Below are 15,075 nucleotides of genomic sequence, written 5' to 3'. Positions count from 1 at the left end.
TCCATAACTTGATGGAGAGAGCCGCTTAACGATTTGACATGCCCATGACCAAGATTCAATCTGTTGCAAGAAGTCGGTCCGATCAATACAGATTGTTGGCCATGTCATATGCCAGATGATAGCCCAGCCAACCTAAACCGGACTCAGTCATCTTGCAAGCTGCCCAGAGGAAGTCCAGAAATCCTTCGGCTCCCCTTACCACTCCTCCGGATAAAGAGGGCAGGAGTCTTTATAATGCTGGCAAGCGGCTTTCATCTATGTCCAGCCTGTTAGTCAGAGCTGCTAACGCCTTGGCTATACTCGGTCACTACGATCACCAAATGTGGTGCGACCCTCTCCAATCTCCAATCTCCAATCGCGGCCATACTCTGGAGTTTGTCCAAGCACCACCATCCCCCTTGCGCCACACTATCAAAACACCTCCTTATACAGTTGGATTTCCATCAAATGCTCCTCAAAGGATTGATAGAACCGGTCCCTATCTCTCAGCGGGGAGAGTGTTTCTACTCCCGGTTCTTCCTGATCTGGAAGACCTTAGAAAAGTGGCGCCCTATTCTAGATCTGAGGGAGCTCAACACCTATCTCATCAAACAATCATTTCGTATGGTTTCTCTACAGGACATCCTTCGTCTTCTAAACTCAGGGGATTACATGGCCACATTGGATCTCAAGGACGCTTATTTTCACGTACCCATTCATCCAGCTCACAGGAGCTTTCTTCGCTTCACAGTAGCCAAGAGCCACTTTCAGTTCAAGGTTCTACCTTTTGGACTCCCATCTGCTGTGCGGATCTTTACGAAGGTGTTCGCTCCAGTTGCAGCTTTTCTTCGAAAACCAAAGCATCAGGTCTTCCCTTACCTGGACGGCTGGTTACTGAAAGCTCCTACCAGGCAGGCAGCACAAGAATCCGTCATAGCATGCACACGCCTGTTCGTCAATCTCGGACTAACTCAACGGGGAAAAGTCTTCTCTCCATCCATCCAGAACAACCAGATTGCTCGTAGCCATTCTGGACACGTCTATAAACCAAGCTTTCCCGACCTTGGAGAGGCAAGAAAAGCTGATGACCATGGCTGCCCAGTTGTTAAAGACAGTCACTTTCAGTTCGCCTCTACAAGTCCCTTCTGGAGTCCATCTCCTCCTGCATACCTCTAATTCTTTTCTGCAGGTTGCGGATGCGTCCACTCCAGGATAAGTTGGACCTTCAGTGGCGCCAAATTGACAGATCCTTCGACAAGATCTCCGTTACCATGGGTATGAAGGATGCCGCATCATGGTGGATGAACCAGGAAAACATTTCTCAGGGCCTGTCCTTCAGGATTTCCCCAGCTCCTCACATAATAACTACAGATGCCTCGCTAGAGGGCTTGGGAGCATTGTTACAAGACCTTCATGTAAGCGGCCGTTGGCTACCCCAACATCGCCGTTTACATATCCATCTGCTAGAGCTCAGAGCGATTTGCCTGGCCTTGCAGGCCTTTCTATCACGGATACAGTGATCTGCTGTTCTAATACGTACAGAAAACACGACGGCCATGCATTATATAAACAAAGAAGGCGGCACCAGATCTTGACTGTGTCTCAAGGCGCTCAGACAATCTGGGAATGGGCAATCCAGCAGGAAGTATCACTCCAAGTGGAGCACCTTCCAGGTGTTCATAAGAAAGCAGCGGACACGCTCAGCAGACTGAAGTCGGTCAGCCACGAGTGGAAACTGGACCACTCCACTCTACAAGAGGTCTTTCGCAGTTGGGGTAGGCCTTCCTTAGATCTCTTTGCCATGCTAGAGAACAAGAAATGTCAGTTCTATGCAAGCAGGCTTCATCATCTGGGATCGTTGGTGAATGCGCTTTCGATGACCTGGTCAGGCGCATTTGTTTACGCTTCCCCCCCTCTCATTCCTCTGATCCCCAGACTTCTCAGGAAGCACAAAGCGGAACCCTGCAAGATAATTCTGATAGCTCCTGCGTGGCCCGACAGTTTTGGTTCACAGAACTGCACCTTCCCTCCCTGGGCCTTCCTCTTCCACTGCAGCCGATTCCTTCCCTGCTAACGATGGTCCAGGGCCAGGTTTGGCATACGGATCCGCAGTCTCTACAGCTCTAGGCATGGCTCCTGAGGAGCAAGAATTTCTTGGTCTAAATCTTTCATCAGAATGTAGAGAAGTGCTTTCTCAGGCAAGAGCACCAACATACAGATTGAAGTGGAAGCGTTTCTGCATTTGGTGCCGGCAAAACAATGTCCATCCTTTTTAATCTGATCCACATGAAGTTCTTCCATATATTCTGTCATTGGCAAAATCGGGGCTGGCTCACTCTTCCATCATCTTGCGGCCATTTCTCTTTATAGACGCACGTCTACAGGCCCTTCCCTCTGATTGGCAAGAATTATTAAGCAATTTCTCAAGGGCCTTTTCATAGTTTTCCCCTCCAGTCAAGCCTCCTCCTCCTCTTTGGCATCTGAACTTGGTTCTTGCCCAACTTATGAAGCCTCCTTTCGAGCTTAGTCACAGGGCAGAGTTAAAATTCCTCTCCTGGAAGGTAGCTCTCCTACTCGCTTTGACTTCGGCAAGACGAGTGGGGGAATTGCAGGCTCTCACCATTCAGGAACCCATTCTCCAGTTCAAGAAAGGTACAGTGATTCTGCGTACCAACCCTAAATTCATACCTAAAGTTCCTTCGGACTTTCATTTGAATGAGCTGGTGATACTAAACTTTTTTCCCTCAACCAGCTACTCTGGACATTCAGAGGTGCTTAAAGTTCTATCTCCAACGTACTAAGGACTACAGGAAGTCTTTTCTAACCAACTGTTTGTGTCCTTTAGTGACCCTCGTAAGGGTTTTCCCCTTTCCAAGCAAGGGATTGCTCGTTGGATTACCAGCGCTATCCATTGTCACAGAGCAGCGGACAAGCCCCTGGAAGGTCGAGTCCGTGCTCATTCCACGAGGGCGATTTCTTCTTATACAGCACTCTTTTCTGGAGTTCCTATCCAGGAGATCGGCAGGGCAGCGACCTGGAGCAGTACCCATACGTTTACACGGCATTATTTTTTTTTTTTTTTTTTTTTTTTTGAAAAACCTTTATTAGCATTTCAACCAATAACAAGTATGGGCCTACAACCCCCCGGGGCCGGCCGCTAAGCAGTCAAAGCAACAGAGATCCAATGTTGACACAGGCAGAACCTCGGGGAGGAGAATCTCCATGCTAATATATTCTCGGCCAGTGAATGGCGCAAGTAGGACACCAGGATTAAGAAGGCTTTCATTTTATAATAGGGAAAGACGAAAGGATCAGGTGCCAAACAATTTCCCAGCAGCGAAAAATGGCAGGCAGAATAACAAACGTAAACAATAAACTTCAATCTATCGAGTCAATGGCGCTGAAACAGGAAGTGCAGGATGTAGAGAAGTATCATGACCAGTTGCGCCTGCAGTCCCATGCCCAAAGCCCAGAAAACACCCCGGAAATTGTGGCACACATGAAAAAGCAGTGATTCACAACGAAGGAGTTGTACCACGCTGATCCCAGAAAAGAAAAACAAAGAAGAATCCGAGAAGAAAAAGGAGGCCATGGAAAAAAAGGGTAAAGACTAAAGAATCCCCTTCCCCAACCCCCCACCCTGCACCTCTGCAGATGAGTACGGCCCCCCCCCCCACAGACCCCCCCCCCCCCCCCCAGCAGTGTGCCTGTCGCCCTGGAACCAGACCCGAAATATAGAAGAACAGAGAAAAGGGAGTAAGAAAAGAACCCCACCAGACGGGGGGGGTAGAGAAGGTATTAATAAACTGGAGGAGGGCCTTCAAAACATGCCCCCGGCTTCTCCCTCCCGCACGGTAAGTTTTCCCCAAGGCAAACAGTAAGCAGCACAAAATCGACCATGTCAAAGAAAGATGGGGAGCATTATGCACCAATTATACTAATAGCTATGCCATGAGAGCACGCAACCCCTGAGCCCGCCCGTCTACTAGATGACCACCCCTGAAGGATCAGCCTTATCCTTGACCACTCTTTGCAAATCTGCCCATGCAAACCCCTCGACCCAGCGCCATGTCAAATGTTACAAGGTAAAGGGGTGTCCAAAAACGACCGGGACGCGACGCACACAGGGGGTGTGGAAGTCTGAGTACCAACACAGTCCGCATCATGGAGGGACATCTTTCCCAGTGTTGCCCCAGGATCTGCACTGCACACAAGGTCCCGGAAGGTGGAATCAGCCAAAGCAGACAACTGTTGCTTGAATTTTCCCCGGGTCGCCGGAGGCCGTGCACGGGACGAGGCCACCACCTCCCACTCAGGTCCAATACCTCCGGAACAGATCAGACCCACAGCCAACCGATCACACGGAAGCATACTGTCCGGAGTTTCCAGCTGTTCACTAATCTCAGGGGTGGCCGCGACATTGTCCTCCTGTGTGCAGTGTGGGAAGTCCCGGTGTACCTGAGGACAGGCAGGCCGCAATTGTCCCGACGCTGATGCCACACCATCGAGCTTACTCCCCAAGACCCCGATGCCATGAACCAAGGTGGAATGAAGGGCACCGAGAGCCTCGAGGAGGTCGCCGTACCCCAGCACAGCTCTCTGCGATCGCTCCGCCACACTCCCAAAAGTCACACACTCCCAATCCTGCTGTGACCCGGTGGACAGGATGGTAGGCCTCATCATAACAAGATGGCCGCCGGGTAGGCCCGACCCGTAGTGGGACCGGGACCCAGGGACAAGCGCCTCAAGGTCCACGTCGCTGGAAACAGGGTTCCGGGGGCAGGCAAAAATTATCCGTTGTGTGGTCATGGGCAACAGTCGTCCCCACCACGGGCCAGCGCCCGCGAAAATCCGGGAGCAGCCCGCAAGAATCAGGGCGAGCTACGGGCGGCGTCCGGGCAGCTCACCGTCAAAGGCAGGGGCAATCACCGGAGAATCTCAGAATCGCCACCCCGGGCATGCACTCGGTCCGCCACGCTTAGCGGTAGGAACGACCACGGCGAAATGTAGGCCGAGGTGTGCACCGCTCCGGTGGTCCGACTCCACCCAGTCACCACAGGCCGCTGTTGTTGAACTGCCACCCGGCCAAGGCGTCCACTCGAGGTCCTGGCTCCAGGGCTGCACGGGCCGCAAATTTCAAAGGCACATTTCTCCGGCGGTACCGCCGCCAGAAACTTCAGAGTCACACGGTCGGTTGCCACTCACATTCACAAATACGAGCGCGTAGCGCAGGCTGAGGATCTCATGCAGGATATCCGTGCGGGATGCGGAGGTTCACGGAGCCGGGAGTCTACGCTGCCGTCCCGGTCGCCATCTTGGCTCCTCCTCTTACACGGCATTATTGCCTGGATTCTGCAACGCAGAGTGGCACAGCAGTCGGCCAGGCAGTCCTGAGGAACCTTTCAGTAGTGGTGAACTTTCCCTTTCATCCCTCCTTCCATATTACTGTTTTTTCAGCTCTGGCAATTTTTGAACCTCATGTTTTATATTTTCTAAAGTTTCTAAGTATGTTATTGACCATTGAAAGTATCATTATGGTGAATATGCTATTGCTTTGTTATTGGTTTTAGAAGGGTCATGGTCATGGTTCCAAAAGTGCTAAAAACTGCTAGCTACTCTGATCCAAGCATGGGAATCTATGAAAGTTCCAATACTTTCATAGATTCCCATGCCACCCACCCTCCTCCCCCAGGGAAAGCTCAGCCTCTTCCATCTTCAGTGGTGTGGTTTCACAACAGCTATGAAAATCTGAGGTTCTGAGCTCCTCTCATGAGGGTTCTAAGGGGTGAGGCTATTCTGAATGGCTGTTCATTTTTTTTTTTTTGGTCTCTTACAAAAAAAGGTGGATAAGTTGCAAAACAAGAATGGGCCTAGGTTCTGGTTTTGTAATGGTTTCTATTGCTATTTTATGTATACCGGGGACTCACATTCCGACGACGGGGAATGATACAAGCATGGGAATCTATGAAACTTCCAATACTGGAGTAAGGTGGCACTATTGCCATAGGCAGGGTCACCTGGTAGAGGCATGTTGGGCAAAGGCATACCATGAGTAGCAAGCATGGGAATCTATGAAAGTTTCCAATACTGGAGAACCAAAGTTACAGGTAAGTAACTTGTTTCCTTTGTCTGGTTGCTAATAGCCTCCCTGGCCTCCACTACCATACCCAGTTTGTGTTCCTGGACTACCTGTTTGGAACCCTCTTAGGTTTCGCGGTGAAGCTCCCATTGTGGCTGGCGCAATCTACATGGTTGCTTCCATCGCTGCGCCCTCAAGGGCAGTCTTTTTCAACTAATGCTGCCCTAATTTTTCTGTCTTTTTGGGTCTACTCCTGCTTCTCTCTTTCTGATGGATACTTCTGCCTGTGGATTCCTCACCTTTTGAATACACCCTGCGCCAGCATTCCGCGGGAAAATTCTTTCCTAGCTCTCCCACGTCGGCGAGGACGTCCCAATGGACCGGCTCCGCTCGCGGCACCGTATGACGTCATCGGAGCAACAAAAGGACCTCGTCGGCGTGCTGACGTCAGTTCCCTTTTTTCCGTGCTGTCGACGCTTAATGTTTTTTTCAGGGCTCTCCATTTTCATCGTGGAAAACTTTATCTTAGTTTGTTTCAGAATGGCTACTTCTAGGAAGACCTGATTCAAACTCTGCAGAGAGTGTGACGGGCACATGTTGATCACGGAATGCAGGAGATGCAGGAAAATGAATCCGAAGGCAATCAAAGAACGTGAAGCCAAGTTGTTTATGATTAAAGCCAAGAAGGAAAAGGGAGGTAGGAAGAGGGCAAAGTCTTCGTCTTCTCACACTTCGAGGCCGAAGAAGCACAAAAAATCCAAGAGAAGGCATATCTCTCGTCATCGTTCTTCGAAGGCCAGGGTCTCTAGGTCGAGATCGAGGTCGCCTTCTCCAGCTGAGCGACCTCGGAGAAGGGACTTTATCTCTCCAACTCCTTCTCCTCAAGTGACGCCAATACCATCTCCGGCTGCGGCGCTACATGAAGGTTCACCAGCGACGGCGCCGGGTGGGTCCTCTACAGGCCGTGTGGCTTCACCTGAGCGGGCTCCGCAGGTTCCAGTGCGACCTCGGGTGACTCCCCTACAGGAAGGTACGGATCCATATCCTCATTTTCCTGCTCCTGGGGCTGACTCTTTGCATTTTCTCAATGCGATGTTTATTTTATTTACTAGAGCCTCGACTCCATCCGGCGCGCCTTCAGGCCCTGTGGGTCCTTTGGCTTTCAACCTGGGTGTGCCTCAGTTCTATCCCCAGGCACCTTTTTATGCCATTGACTTCGGCTTGGCATTTCCCGGTGTTGCGATCGTCCACTCAGGCTCCCCAGACTCCTTCAGCTGCTGAGTCGGCTCCACCTCGAAATGGTCGATGTCGAGGCTCCTCCATCAACGCCGTTGGTGTCTTCTCCATCGCCATGTGGGGCTCCATCGACGCAATTACCTAAGCAACGCTCCAGGAGAGAGGCTCAGAGGTTGCTTGAGGAGGAGGGGGAGGAGTATTTACCAGATCAGGAGGAAGGGGAAATTGTGGACTCTGTGGATAAGTTTGAAGGCCTTCAGGAAGCTAGTGGCCTAGATACTTCCCCTGAGTATGACTTACCATCTGCAAGTGGATGTGTTGTACAAGATGTTTCACCTTACCATGTAGTTATAAGAAAGGCGGCTGACTTATTGGGCCTTAAACTTCCCTCTGGAGAGATAAAGTCCAACATGCTAACAGAAGTTTTAAATACTTCTTCGTCAACTTCTGAGCCCTTACTTCCTTTTACAGATGCCTTAACAGATCCATTTCTGGAGGTGTGGCAGAAGCCTTTGTCTGCTCCGGCTGTATCTCGTTCTAGCTCGAGGGTACAGGCCTGCCCCTGGTAATCCGGCTTTTGTCATCGCATCCAACACCAGAGAGTTTAGTTGTCCAAGCTTCTTGCTCGAAGCAGTCTTCTAGTGCTTTTCCTACCATTTTGGGTGATAGAGACTCGAAGATGGAGCAAGCTGCGAAAAAGGTTTTTTCTTCTGCAAGTATGGCTCTAAAGTCAACTAATGCAACTTGCCTTCTTGGGTGATATATTCATGCATTGATGGACTCTGTTGTACAATTGGCTCCTAAGTTGCCCAAGGAGGATCGTGTTAACTTCTTGGGAAGTCCTGTCGGATTCACAGGCTGCAGCGCGACAAGTGATTCAGTCAGGGATGGACACTGCTGACTCTGTGGCTCGTGTGATGGGGTCTTCTGTGACTACAAGGAGACCGGCATGGCTCAGGTCTTCAGGTTTTTCGGCTGATGTTCAGGCGACTTTGCTGGATTTGCCCTTTGATGGGTCAAGGCTCTTTGGATCGAAGGTGGATTCAGCTTTGGAGCGTTTCAAGGACCGTAGAGCTACCGCAAGATCTTTAGGCCTCCAGGTGCAGTCTAGAGGTTATGCTTACAAAAGATATCCGGGCTTTGGGAGATCGGCTTCCTTTCGTGGCCGCCAACAATTTCAGCAGAGCCAACAGAATCCTTTGTACAAATCATACAGAGGGAAGAATAAGAGGGGCCTCGGGTGCAAATCAACAACAGGCCTCCTCCTCTTCCTCTACTCCCCTCCTGCCATCATTGGTACATCAGCAAAGCAGTTCTAAATCCCCCATCTTAGAACATGTTGGTCCAGTTGGAGGTCAGGTGTCCCACTTTCTACAAGATTGGAGACTGATCACTTCAGATCGTTGGGTCTTGAATCTTGTAGAGGATGGGTACGCCCTCCCATTTTTGGAGTTTCCTCCTCCTTACCCTCCTCGCCAGGGTGGTTGTTCAGAAGACCACTTGCTGCTTTTGCAGCAGGAGGTTCTCACATTACTCCAAAAAGGTGCGATAGAGGTGGTTGCGGAGCAGGAAAGGGGTCAGGGTTGCTACTCCCGATATTTCCTGATCCCCAAAAAGGATGGTTGCTTGAGACCAATCTTGGACCTCAGGATTTTGAACTTTTACCTCAGGCAGGAAAAGTTCAAAATGTTGACCTTGGCTCAGGTTCTCCTTTTGCTGCAACAGGAAGACTGGATGGTACAGGAAGACTGGATGGTGTCCATCGATCTGCAGGATGCATATTTTCATCTTCCCATCCTGAAGTCGCATCGGAAGTATCTCCGGTTCACGGTGGATTCGCAACATTACCTGTCTGCGGTTCTTCCATTCGGTCTCACTTCCGCGCCTCGAGTCTTTACAAAGGTGATGGCGGTGGTAGCGGCTCATCTCAGAAGGTCAGGGGCTCCTGTTTTCCCCTACCTGGACGACAGGCTGTTGAAAGCGGTGACTCCAGAGTTGGTTTCGAGCCACTTGCAAGTGACAACTCGTCTGTTCAAATTGTGTTTTTTGATAAATGTACCCAAATCTCACCTGGTGCCTTCTCAGCGCAGCCTGTTCCTAGGGGCAATACTGGACACTTCTGTTTGTCGAGCATTCCCGCCTCGGCAGAGGATTCTCGACATACAGGAAATGATTCCTTTGTTTCACAGTGGAGCGGTTGTTCCAGTCCTGAAGGTCCTATGCCTGCTCGGTCTGTTTGCTTCCTGCATACTGTTGGTCAACCTGGCACATGAGGGCACTCCAGTGGTGCCTCCGCAGGCAGTGGTATCAGCACAACGGAGATCTCTGGGAGGACATCAGAATCTCCAGAGAAGCTGCAGCGGAGCTGGCTTGGCGGGGTATGCAGGGCAGCCTGTCTCAAGGAAAGCCCTTTCAGCCTCCTCCGCCGGTGGCCACAGTGATCACGGATGCCTCCACTCTAGGGTGGGGTGCTCATCTGGGGGATCTGGAGGTCAAAGTTCTTTGGTCTCCAGAGGAAAGGTTGCTTCACATCAACCTTCTGGAGTTGCGGGTGATACGTTTGGCACTGAAGTCTTTTCTCCTTTCCCGTCGTGATCAGTCGGTTCAGGTCCTGACGGACAACACTACCACGATGTGGTACATCAACAAACAGGGAGGTGTAGGGTCGTATCGCCTCTGTCGAGAGGCTCTGCGGCTCTGGTCTTGGGCTCAGGGCCAACGGATGTGTGTTGGCAAATCATCTGGCCGGTGCGCTGAATGTTCGTGCGGATAGTCTGTCGGCGTTACTCGGCCGATCACGAGTGGCGGCTTCATCCAGAGGTGGTCCATCGTATCTTTCAGATGTGGGGATCTCCTCGGTTGGACGGGTTTGCCACGCACGAGAACGCGCACTGCCCGTTATTCTGCAGTCTCTAGTTTCCGATGCAGGGAGCTTTGGGGGATGCATTTCAGATGGATTGGAGCTCACAACTCCTTTACGCGTTTCCTCCCATACCCTTGATTCCTCGGGTTCTGAGGAAGATTCGCCAAGACCGGGCCCAACTTATAATGATCGCCCCGGATTGGCCAAAAAGGGTGTGGTACACAGACCTACTTTCTCTATACCTTTATTGATTATGCATTTGAATTTATATATATGGTATGCTATGTTCGTATTTGAAAATGTGTCGGTCCACCCGTTTACCTCGGTGGCACGGAAAAAATGGGTGGAACTGACGTCAGCACGCTGACAAGGTCCTTTTGTGGCTCCGATGATGTCATACGGTGTCGCGAGCGGAGCCGGTCCATTGTGACGTCCTCGTCGACATGGGAGAGCTAGGAAAGAATTTTCCCGTGGAATGCTGGCGCAGGCGGTATTCAAAAGGTGAGAAATCCACAGGCAGATATTGTATCCACCAGAAAAAGCGTTACCGACTGTAAGTAACTTGTTCATCCTTTTCTTGCTTTTTCTTAAGGTAGTGGAGTATATGAGCTTGTATTTCCTGCCAGGGTTGGGTATCTAAAGCAACTACGCTACCCAGCACGCTCTGTATCTCGGTGGGTAACCCTTTCTTCAAAATATTGTAAATGCAGCCCGTCATGCTGGGTATTTGTTAGCGTGATTGCTGGAATGGGAGCTTGGGTGAACATCGTGTTATGTATCACCAAGAGGTAACAGTTCCCAAAGTTATTAAGTCCGCAGCCATATTTTGGTTGCGAGTCCAGGCCTGAGTAGGCAAAGAGTTGAGGGAAGAGGGAGTAGAGATGTCTGTAAGTGATCAGGTTGAGATCAGATGAAGCCGGGGGAATTTCTCCTTTAGGTATTCGTGCCCTCACACACACTTACGAGTGTCAAGCTTCATCATTGCGTGTTGCTCCTCGTGGGGGTAGCGCTGCAGTCCTCCACGGGCCCCGCGAGAGGGCTCTTTATCGTAGATCTTTTAGGAGATGCCGCAGTTGTGCATGTGGGTTTGTGGGCCTAGAAAAGATGTGGAAGTGGTTTTAAAATTACCCTGCTGGTACCTAACGAACAGACTTTTATTCAAGGGTCCAGGAGGTAAAGAGTGGTGTATGTATACCACGCTGGATGAGAAGCACCTCCAAGAAACAAGTATAGTGGAGGGGAGAGTATTGCTCCACTGCTTTCTTTTAAAATTCCATGCGTGTGTGGAGGTGAAAGCGTGGTCAGTGTGGTTGACATGTTTCGCGCAGTATTGGTTCCCAGTGGATCCTGGTGCGCTTCTTCGGGACCGTGTGAAAGTGAGATAAGACAATAAAAATGGGGTTTGGGGACGACAACACCCTGTAGCCCTATGGTACCTATAATAAGGTGGTGGTGCGTCTGTAACGCAGTGGAACATCAACTGTGTGTTCCTTATAATAACCCCTTAGAAAGTCATGGAGTGCCTCTACGGCAAAGTCCGCGGTGTAGAAGCCGCCAATTCCAGCTTCGTGTCACAGCTTATTACCGGCCCCAACCACTCGTGGACTGACGGACCACTAATTTTGCTGTCTTTTTGGGTCTGCTCCTGCTTCTCTCTATCCTTGTCGTGCTTTTTCTTAAGGTAGTGGAGTATATGAGCTTGTATTTCCTGCCAGGGTTTGGTATCTAAAGCAACTACGCTACCCAGCCCGCTCTGTATGTCGGTGGATAACCCTTTCTTCAAAATATTGTAAATGCAGCCCATCATGCTGGGTATTTGTTAGCGTGATTGCTGGAATGTGAGCTTGGGTGAACATCGTGTTAGTCTGCTCCTAATTAAGCTGTTAAGCTGATTCTTAATGTTGCCTATCGCTAGGTTGATATCAGCAGTATTTTTCTCAAAGCATGTAATCCATTTCCCTGCCCCATCCAGCAATGATGGTAACTTTTGTTCTCAAAGCCTCATTATCCATTTGGGCCCATGGAGCGTATACAATCCCCGCTGCGCTTTTCTGCTGTAGTGGGAACACTCGTTCTTGGTGACTCTACGGGTTTCTCCTCAACATAGCGTTCCCATCTTGCAAGGCATTGTGGCATGTAGAAGACGTCCCTACTATGGTTTCCTCCACCATGCCTGATGCAATCCTTCTCTTCTGCAATGTCCTCTGGCTCAAACAATCCTTGGTGCAGTCTGCTAATAGGTCGCAAAATGGGCATGTATAAGTCTTGCCTTCCTTTTTGGCTATTATCTCCCTCGGTGTTCGTTCATCTTTGTCCTGCACCCGTGCGGAGCAATATGTTAGCTCATCTTGTCTTCCCTCATGTGTACGCACAGATGCAATTCTTTTTCTCCTGCGTTGCGGGTTGGTAGTTACCAGGCTGCCTTGTTCCTTTATCTCTTGGTCAGTCCCTCTCCTTTGTCGAATAGACTGTGTGGCTTTGAACCCTGCTAGTAGCCTTTCATCTCCTCTGACTTCCCAGCGCTGCTCCCTGTACCTGACCCCGCTTTCTTCATGAAAAGAGCGTGCTGTCCTGTATTCTTGCTCTAACTCTTGGTAGCATGCCCTTTCTCTCTCTTGAGCGTCCACTCATGCCTCTTTTCCTCTCAGCCAGACGCAGCTTCCGTTAGCCTGGCTTCACCTTCAAATTCACGGTTTCCTCATCTGCTATCCGGGCAAACCCTGTAGCCCCACCCTAATCATCGGTTCCCCAGGGGATTGGAGCTCCCTTCATCTCCTGAGCTTTGTCTTGGTTGGGGCGCCCAACATCCTGTGACCCCAGGAAGGTGTATCGGTGTTTCAAACCAGCAATATCCTTCTGTGTTAGCCGTTAACAGACCTAACTGGCGATAACTCACTAATGTATCCTATGACCTTCTCTTTTTATCACTGTACGATTTACAGCAAAGGAAAGTGAGTGAAAGAACCCAGGAAAAACAATCTTTGCTTTTAAAGACCCTCTCCAACTCTGTTAGTGGCATGCTTTATTATTTGGCCTCATCCTGGTCCTTGTTATCCAGGATTGGTTCAGCCATATTTCAGGGAGCACTTATATTTTGCTGCTGTGGTCTTAAAACAGGATTAAAAATACCTTGGATTCATCCAGGTTTCCCTTTAATGTAGGGTGCCCTTGGTATGGTTAAAAATGAATTTGTGTATGCGTGTTGGTGGGAAATAATGTCCCTACACCCCTAAGCAGTCCGCATGTTTCAGCTGGTTCTAAATTTTGGCCACAACGGGTCCCAGGCTAGCATCAGGAATAGTTTAATTGCCTTGCAAATCTCTCTTGATTTTAATTACCTCCTGTCCCTACCAGGCTGGACAAGCAACATTTAACAAATTACGCATGCAGATAGACTTATTTGCCTTTCGTAATTTTGTCTGAGCTTATATTGATATCCTATATTTAGGTCTTGTCAAGCTTTAAGAGGAGAGGTGCAAACCTCAAGGGTGCAATATTGCCTTTTGCGCCTACTCCAGGCCCCTTTCTCTCCTTCTTGCTTGCTAGGAGAGATCAGGTATAATGCTGGGTGTTGAACGGAGTTTCAGTAGGGTAACGTGTTTTAATAATAAGTATTCCTTCAGTTTTTGAACTCTGCAAGAAAATTGTTTGATGTCAATCAGTACTGAGTTGAAATGTTTGGAGGAAGTCCAGAGAAGGAGCAAAACAAAGCATAAGCTGCTTTGTAGCAGAGTCTAAAGGTGAAGTAAACATGCTGATTTTCATGCCTTCAAAAGTAACACATGCAGATCTAGAACAGCTGCACGCTTTGAGATGCATCCTTCTGACACCAGTTAGTTTGGGCATAGTATGATAACATTTCTTACATCCTAGTTTTAGTCGGGCAGTAGTTTGGATGTTTGCTTTAAAAAGGTTCGAGTGAATCGCTGGAAGGCCAGTGAGAATGTATCCCCTTTTCCAAACAGAGGATTACCAGTGCCCTTATGCTTGCTTTTGATTCTCTTTAGGAGATGATTTTTTTTAAACCTGTGGAACTTAGAGATTTGACATTTTATGGTCTCAGTACACAAACCTGCCTCCCAAAGATTTGTCTATGATGACATCGGTGTTCTTCTTTAGGACCAGATTGATTATGAGGCATTCAGTTTTATTCATATTCAATTGTAGTTGATGTGCGAGTCACCCAGTTTTATATTTGGTTGAGGCAGTAGTTAATGATTTGTATGTCAGTGCTGCACTGGTCTGACAAAGGGCTGAGAAAGTGTTGATGGGTAGGAGAGGCAAGTGGGGTTGGTGGAGAGAACAGGAAGGTAAAACTGTCAGTTGGGTTGATAGAGGGTTAAAGATTTGTTTTTATTGCTAAAAATGTGAGACGGGTGTCTCCATGGCTTTCCCTGTGACACACCTTACAGCTCTTTTCACCCTGTGACACACCTTACAGCTCTTTTCACTCTGTAGATCAGCCCTTCCATTATTTGACCGCAACAAAGCAGAAGAGAACATTTCATGAAGATACCATATCTACTGCTGTAGTCAGGAGAATAAGTTCACAGCTGAATGTATCCATGTTCACTGGGTTTAAATCAGTCTTTCATCTTTTTAGCAACAATACTGTTTCTTTGTTGCCAGATTTTTCCTTGTTTTGTTTCGGAATGCACCTTAGCCTCCGATGCTAAATCCTGAAAAAATGCTATTTTATCTACACAGGCTTATGATCGAGGGTACAGCTCTTCGCATAGCTCCCAGCTGCAGACTGATGTGCAGCTTCCATCCATCAAAAAGAAATCTTCCCCAGATTCTATTGCAAAGGAAAGACTTTTCATAGTTTTCAATCCTCACCCTTTACCATTGGATGTTTTGGAGGACTTGTTCTGGTAAGATTAAGCTGTGTGAAGAAACGATTTATCTTGGTAATATG

General features: G+C 49.1%; 1 protein-coding gene across 2 annotated transcripts in view; it reads left to right on the top strand.

The window, feature by feature from the left end:
- Positions 1 to 15,075, top strand: part of RBM45 (RNA binding motif protein 45) — a 431,040-nt gene that overhangs the window by 286,804 nt on the left and 129,161 nt on the right. For both annotated transcript variants that reach the window (XM_085645219.1, XM_085645220.1), the window contains exon 9: positions 14,865 to 15,031. In XM_085645219.1, coding sequence (XP_085501345.1) covers positions 14,865 to 15,031 — 167 coding nt within the window. The remainder of the gene's footprint in view (positions 1 to 14,864; positions 15,032 to 15,075) is intronic.

The sequence above is a fragment of the Triturus cristatus genome, chromosome 3_1, assembly GCF_964204655.1.
Source record: "Triturus cristatus chromosome 3_1, aTriCri1.1, whole genome shotgun sequence".
Taxonomy (NCBI): Eukaryota; Metazoa; Chordata; class Amphibia; order Caudata; family Salamandridae; genus Triturus; species Triturus cristatus.
The sequence above is the reverse complement of the archived record's forward strand: the minus strand, read 5'-3'. Positions and strand labels throughout refer to the sequence as shown.